The sequence below is a fragment of the Aquarana catesbeiana genome, linkage group LG02, assembly GCF_042186555.1.
Source record: "Aquarana catesbeiana isolate 2022-GZ linkage group LG02, ASM4218655v1, whole genome shotgun sequence".
Classification (NCBI taxonomy): Eukaryota; Metazoa; Chordata; class Amphibia; order Anura; family Ranidae; genus Aquarana; species Aquarana catesbeiana.
The window spans coordinates 28,072,478-28,080,331 of record NC_133325.1 but is presented as its reverse complement, the minus strand read 5'-3'; the positions used below and the strand labels follow the sequence as shown (position 1 = coordinate 28,080,331).

The 7,854-nt window shown below is 50.3% G+C and overlaps 1 protein-coding gene across 1 annotated transcript; it reads left to right on the top strand.

The window, feature by feature from the left end:
* The first annotated feature begins 1,036 nt into the window (after positions 1–1,036).
* Positions 1,037–4,871, top strand: TIMM10B (translocase of inner mitochondrial membrane 10B). Its single transcript, XM_073612706.1, has 3 exons — positions 1,037–1,247; positions 2,401–2,496; positions 4,092–4,871. Exons 1-3 carry the CDS (start codon positions 1,212–1,214, stop codon positions 4,338–4,340), a joined length of 381 nt encoding a protein of 126 aa, XP_073468807.1. The 5' UTR covers positions 1,037–1,211; the 3' UTR covers positions 4,341–4,871.
* Positions 4,872–7,854: the final 2,983 nt, after the last annotated feature.

The following is a 7,854-nucleotide window of genomic DNA, read 5'->3' as shown; positions in this document are numbered from 1 at the left end:
TACGGAGGGGTCCGGAGGACGACGTGCCCGGTTACGGAGGGGTCCGGAGGACGACGTGCCCGGTTACGGAGGGGTCCGGAGGAAGACGTGCCCGGTTACGGAGGGGTCCGGAGGAAGACGTGCCCGGTTACGGAGGGGTCCGGAGGACGACGTGCCCGGTTACGGAGGGGTCCGGAGGACGACGTGCCCGGTTACGGAGGGGTCCGGAGGACGACGTGCCCGGTTACGGAGGGGTCCGGAGGACGACGTGCCCGGTTACGGAGGGGTCCGGAGGAAGACGTGCTCGGTTACGGAGGGGTCCGGAGGAAGACGTGCCCGGTTACGGAGGGGTCCGGAGGAAGACGTGCCCGGTTACGGAGGGGTCCGGAGGACGACGTGCCCGGTTACGGAGGGGTCCGGAGGAAGACGTGCCCGGTTACGGAGGGGTCCGGAGGAAGACGTGCCCGGTTACGGAGGGGTCCGGAGGACGACGTGCCCGGTTACGGAGGGGTCCGGAGGACGACGTGCCCGGTTACGGAGGGGTCCGGAGGACGACGTGCCCGGTTACGGAGGGGTCCGGAGGACGACGTCCCCGGTTACGGAGGGGTCCGGAGGATGACTTTTACCTGATGCTCAGACGATGGACATTCGGCGGTCTTCCTCTCTCTTATTAGCGGCGGTCTCTCATCCTGACAGAGCGCTGTCTCTCCGTCCCTGGAGATGTTTGCGGTCTCTTTCTCTCCGGTGTCACTCCTCTCTCTCTGTCTGGTGTCACCCACAGCTCCCTCTCCTCCCCAGGGATCTCTCTCCCTCTCTTCGGCTCTCTGTCAGGCCTCTTCTTCACCTCTCTATCCGGCCTGCGCTCTCTCTGTGTAATCTGCTGTCTCTAGTGGGCGGAGCCAGGATGACAGCTGCCCCCCCCCCCAACTCGCCGGAAGTGGCCGCGTAGCTCTCAGGGACAGCCGCCATATTGTGATTGGCAGTGCCGGAAGTTCCCTTGCAATCTGGCTGTGTACCAGAATTGGTTTTCGGAAAGATGGTGACGGGACCTGGGCTAAAATTGTGTTAAGGAGAATGGTAGTGACTGAATAATTCAGCAAAAAGAACCTGGATACTATTTAGTCCAGAAGTGGTCTCCGGGAAGATGGCGGCGCCGGAAGTCTCTTCTCTAGACCGGAAGTGGTCTCCGGGAAGATGGCGGCGCCGGGAGGTCACACGAGCGGAGAGCAGTGATGATGGCGGGAGAGGATCAGCAGCAGCTCCGTAATGTGAGGGCAGAAGGAGAGGCCTTGGCCGGGTTGTGTGTGGAGGGGTCCAAGGGATAGCTCAGTGAGGAAAGCGGGCTCCCATCTCAGCCAGGGAACCAGCATTTTCAGGAGGACCAATGGCTGACCTTGTGCTTCATCACCACATCCTCTGTCTTCAGCACTGACTGGGGACAATGCTACCGATCAGGAATGGTGATGTCTCCTCCACTGTCCTCATCAGTATGACAAACCAGGCAACAAGCATTTCCAGAAGGACCGCCTCTCTGTTAATCTCTAGGGTATTGGAAGATGGACCGCAAAACTGGGGTTGTCACCGGGACAGGAAGTGAGGGGTGTCCAGGTTGGGCAGTGACAGGAAGTGGGGGAGGGCAGGTGGGTGTCACAGAGACAGTAAATGGGGAGTATGCAGTTTGGGCAGTCACAAGAAGTGAGGGAGGGGAGATGGGTGTCACAGAGACAGGAAGTGAGCGGTGTCCAGGTTGGGGGTCAGGAGATTAGGCCAGTGATAGGAAGTGAGGAACGGGGGAAGGTGAGTATCACGGAGATAGGAAGTGAGGGGTGTCCAGGATGGGGGGAGACGTGGGTGTCAAATTGATAGGAAGTGAGGAGGAGGTGCAGGTGGGTGTCACAGAGACAGGAACTGAGGAGTATGCAGGTTGGGTTCAGTAGGTTGGGCAGTGACAGGAAGTGGGGGAGGGCAGGTGGGTGTCACAGAGACAGGAAGTTAGGAGTATCCAGGTTGAGTGTCAGGAGGTTAGGCCAGTGATAAGAAGTGCGGAACGGGGGAAGGTGAGTATCACAAAGATGGGAAGTGAGGGGTGTCCTGGATGGGAGGGGGAGGCGGACGTGGGTGTCAAATTGATAGGAATTGAGGGGGGGGGGCAGGTGGGTGTCACATTGACAGGAAGTGAGGAGTATCCAGGTCAGGAGGTTGGCCAGTGACAGGAAGTGAAGGTCAGCTACAGGTGGAAGTCGCCAAGACAGATGTGGGGGGAAATTTTGTGGCATGGTGGGGACAAAAGAGTTGGGGATTAGGCGGGTGGGCAGGGAAGGGTGCTCAAGATGGGGGGCACACAATTCAATCAAGTGAGAGGTAGTTGGGTGGGTAGTTGGTGACCCATACTAATATATACCATTATGTATTTTATGACAGTTGCGGGACTTTCTGCTGGTTTATAATAAGATGACGGAGATGTGCTTCACCCGCTGTGCCAAGAACCTCAACTACAGATCTGTGACCATGGATGAGGTATGAGGCACCGTCCCACCATAATGGGACGACATATTGTCCTGTATGGCTTTGTCTGTCATCATATTGGAGATGAGTCACTGGAAGGGGGCACACCGTGTGTGTCATCAGATAATTACACAACTTCTTCTATATTACCATCCAGCGTGCTGGCAGATCTCTGTGCTATCCACCACATGCCACATTTCTGCTCTCTCTGGTTTTTTGTGTCACCAGAACATGAAGTGAGGGGGGATCTGCTGCTGGAGACAACTAAATGGGGATTTCCTCTTTAGGGGAGATTTCCTCTCAATCCCTGTTCCTGGGACACTGACAGAAGTCCTGACTGATCCCTAATCCATCTAAAACTGTAGATTGGAGCCTAGAAATGTGGAGGTTGTCATTGCTGGCACTGCGAAATGTCGGTTTTCTGTCAAAATAGACAATTCATCAAGATCTCCAATTGCGTCACTTCTTGTTACTGTAAACTGACAGTAATTGGAGATTTCGAGGACTTGCTGTTTGGATACAACACCAGCAACCGTATACATTCCGGTACACTGTATTATGAACGGATATTGTTAATCCGCTGCGATACTAGCCAAGAAAATGGCCGCCTCCACGGCAGCGGCAACTTTTTCCTAGTTACCCGCTGTTGTGTCAAAACAGCAAAGTCTTCGTGTACCGGAGTGTACACGATTGCCGGTGTTGTGTCAAAATGGCAAATCATCTAAATCTCCAATTGCTGATGGATTACAGTAAGCGGAAGTGATGTAATTGGAGATCTTGATGAATTGGCTATTTTGACAGAACACTGGCTACCTGGCTATCATACTGATCCATGAGTTTTAGTATTCTCTGAGACACTCTCCCAGCACATGTAAGCAATGCTGACGTGCTGACTGGCTGCACACTAATTTCAGGTCAGTATCTCTGGAAATAGTGAAGGCAGAGACAGCCAGGCAACTAGCATTTTTCATAAGAAACTCAGTGATGGCGTCGCCCATAGCTCTCAGGTACAGGCTTGTGATGATGATAGTTGGGGGAGGGGGTGAATGATTATGGTGGTGGCGGAAGGCAACTCCATAGTCCTTGATGCAAAAATGTATTGGCTACATTTGAGCATTAAAAAATGCGTTTCGGCGTGAGCTTTAGTCATAGTCTGTTGAGAGTGCTGCATCTCTCTGTGACGATGATGGTTTGGGGGAGGGGTGGATGATGATGGCAGCAGGGGAACGTATGATTATGGTGGTGGGGGAAGGTTTGTGATGATGATGGCGGCGTGGAGGGAGGGTGACATTGGGGTGCATGATAATGGTTGGGGGAAAAGTGGATGATGATCATGGTAAAAAGGGGGGAGGCGTATGATGATGATGGTGGCATGGGGAGAAATGTAATGAGGTTGGTGAGGGAAGTTGGACGATGATTATGGTGACAAGGGGAGGTGGATTGTGGGGAGGATGTTTAAAGGCAAAAAGAGGGAGACTTGTGATGATAATTTTTGGGGGCAGGTGGATGATTGTGATGGGGAGGAGGAGGATTTTGGTGACAAGGAGGAAGGCTGCTGCTGATGATGATGACACAGTGCCTCATCTTTCTGTCCTCTCACCTCGCAGGAGAAATGTCTGGACAGCTGCGCCACTAAACTCATCCGCTCCAATCACCGTCTAATGGCAGCGTATGTGGGACTGATGCCAACCGTTGTGCAGCGCAGGATGGAGGACATGGAGAAGCAAAACAAGGAAATGGAAGCAATCGCTGAATCCAAACCAGATCTATCGTCAGGAGCCAATCCTAAGAGTGCAGTGCCTGTGGAGGCAGCAGGTGTCACGGATCATGTAACCATTACATCAGGATCTTCATAAGGACTGAACTCTACAGCCACCAATATGGAGCATTTTCTATCCTCCAACACCAGAGTGGTCTGATCATTTCCATGTTTACAGAGGCCTAAACCTGGGTCCGCCCAGCCGGCATGGTGGCCATCTTGATGGTTATCGGAGGAGGATCAGTACCAACATACAGCATAGAAGTGACTCTTTTTCTCCATTCAGTGACTTTGAGATGTTATCAGTCTGCTGCAGGAAGGAGGAAGCATTTCCTCAGTCTCTCATCCCCAGTGATCAGACTTCAGTATTGTAACTTTGTAGCAGGTCACTAGTTGACAGGCTGCAGCAGTGGCTCATCTGTGTCAAGACAGACAAGAACTGTAGAGGCACCGGGATTTACAGGATGGTGTCATTTCTGAGCTGGGTTTTTACTTCACCTGACAGCTGCTTAAGCCACACAGAAATTCTCCTTAAATACCAAGTGCCAGTCACAAGAAGTGAGGACATCAGGGCAATGTTTGGTGTGTTTTATGTACACACAATATTTAATGAAGCTTTCCAGACGTATCTGCCTCGTGTTATTACTTTGTATGGTGGCTGTTGCATGCTTCCCAGAACGTTTATACTTTGTGTGCATTTCCCTCCATGTGTTTTTTTTTTTTTTTTTTTGACAGCTAAGTATAGTACATGCCCTGTTAAAGAATAACTCCACTTTAGAAAAATATAGCATATACAATTTCTACACAAGCCACACTGTAATTTTAATATTAAAATTACCCTTATTTCAACCTCTTCACACCGGCCAAACACACATATGTTGCCTCTCGGCGTGCGGGCCTTCATGCCGAGTGGATGCATATATGCGGCTCTGTGTGAACCACTTACCGTGCTGAGAGCGGTTACTGGAAAGCTCCCGATGCATACTAGCGATCGGGAGCTTTCAAGGCAATCACAGTGGTTACATGACCCGCATGTCCGTCTCCTGGTGTTTAGAAACCATTTAGGGGCCGGGAGGAAGGGGTTAAGGGCTCATTCAGGCAGATTATTTGCCTATCCTCTGTGCAGAGCTGCTGACTGATGTGTGTGCATTCACCTCGGATTTGCATGCAGGCAGCCCATAGAAGTGGATGCGCATGCAGCTCTGGTATGAACACATTCTCGTGTCAAATTTTCACATGCGGGCCAGAGTGGGTGCATGGATCCGAATAGAGAGGCTCTGCATTTGGATCTATGCACCTGCTCCTGCCCGCATGTCAAACTTTGATGTGCTATTGTGTACATGCTCTTACTGCATGTGCATCCACTTCTATGTGCTGCCTTCATGCAGCTCTGAGGTGGACTCATGCATTTGCCAGCTGCTCTGTACAGAGGATAGGCTAAATCGCCCATTTGAATGAGCCCTAAATCTACAGGTGCTGTAATTTTATACATGTGTTATGTCAACCCATTGTTGCACAGGATTCCCCCCTCTCCAAAAAAATTTAATTTCCTGTTTGTGTGATTGACTCAATAATTTTCCCAGAAGTCTGCACTAAGATACGAGTCTGATTTTTAGACACCCCAACAATCAGAATGTCAGTTTTGGTGAGATACTCCCCAGGAGATCCGGCTCTGTCTATTTCGGCAATAACAAGGCTGCAGATGGGCACTTGTCAGGCTGCAATAATGGGCAAGCCTGCAGATGGGCACTGATCATGCTGCAATAATGGGCAAGCCTGCAGATGGGCACTGATCATGCTGCAATAATGGGCAAGGCTGCAGATGGGCACTGATCAGGCTGCAAAGATGGGCAAGGCTGCAGATGGGCACTGATCAGGCTGCAAATGGGCACCGATCAGACTGCAATAATGGGCAAGGCTGTAGATGGGCACCGATCATGCTGCAATGATGAGCGAGGCTGCAGATGGGCACCAATCAGGCTGCAATGATGGGCAAGGCTGCAGATGGGCAGCGATCAGGCTGCAATGATGGGCAAGGCTGCAGATGAGCACTGTTAATGCAGTGATGGGCAAGGCTGCAGATGGGCACTGATCATGCTGCAATGATGGGCAAGGCTGCAGATGGGCACTGATCATGCTGCAATGATGGGCAAGGCTGCAGATGGGCACTGATAAGGCTGCATTGATGGGCACTGACCCTTACTTATTTTGCTTTAAAATTCTTTATTTAAAATGTAAGTTTTTTTCTCCTGAAACTTCCCTCTTAAAATTAAGGTGCGTGTTATACACCTGTGCGTGTTATCCGCCGATAAATACGGTAATTTTCCGCTCTCAGTGGTAGCTAAATCTGCTTTTGGATACAGCAAAATTATGTCCTCATTCAAACTGGCTGTGGCAAGAACTCTACAAAAACGCCAACCCAGGATGCACACTGGCTGCCTCCAGGGTTGGTCATATGAGCGGTTACATTCAAACAACGGTGGCACTGGAAATTGATTTGTACAGAGTATAAATATGACAGCTGCTGCTGGTCGCACACAGCGTGTGCAGGCAACATTAAGTCCTGCCACCAAGAATCTACTGATTCTTGTCGGTGGTCGTCTGCATGCGACTGGAAAATTGTAGTCTTAAAGCGGGGGTCCACCTATCTATTGTTTTTTTTTTTTTTTAGTTCATTCACAAACTTTTCTTCTCAGCATTACATACTCACATATTGTGTGTAATATGTCCGCCTGTGTCAGATTTCGTCGGAAAGAATAACTTATATTATTCACTGCAGGCGGTTTCCATCTTCATTGTGGGCATTTGAAGCCCACAAGCATTTATTTCCTGGATGCGGTGAATGCTGTGCTCCCAGCATTCACCACTCGTTCCCGCACATGCTCAGTGGCATCCAGGGAAGCCTGAGACTTGCTCCCAGGAGTCTGGGAGAGGCTAGAAACACGCCTACTCCCACGGGAGGAGAACCAGGAAGTGCAAAGAAGAATAGAAAAATAAAAGGTAATTACGGCGATTTAAATTTTTTTAAACGGCATGTCAGCATCTAGGCAAGGAAGAGAATACATACAGATATTGTTCAAAATTTGGGTGGAACCCCGCTTTAAAGGATGCAGACCCTGCAGCTTTTCTCATTAAAACACAGAGTGCACCAGCTGATTATAATGAACAGGACCCTCCCATTCAGAATCAGTCTGCACATTTCTACAGAGCACCAATTGTTAAAATCCCCCGCAATGTACATTGATCATCCAGAACTGAGTTCTTTTTTTTCTCAACACAAATGAAGTTACTCGTTATGGGACAATTTTTTATTTGTTATATAAATAACATTTGTAGCTAGCCGGGCACACTAAGGTCCACACAGGTAGCTGATTGATGCAAACCTGTACTAAGAGACTGGGATAAATACTAGCATGGCTTTATGGTCTGAAGACAGATGACATCTTACTGGATGGTTGGAAGATGGGGGACATCCTGCTGGATGGAATCAGGAGGGGGAACATCCTCTTCGTTGGGATGAAGATTGGGGGGGGCATCTTCCTGGGAGAGATGGAGACAGATTACCTTTTCCTGGGTGGGACGAAGACGGGGCACATCCTCATGGGTGGAAT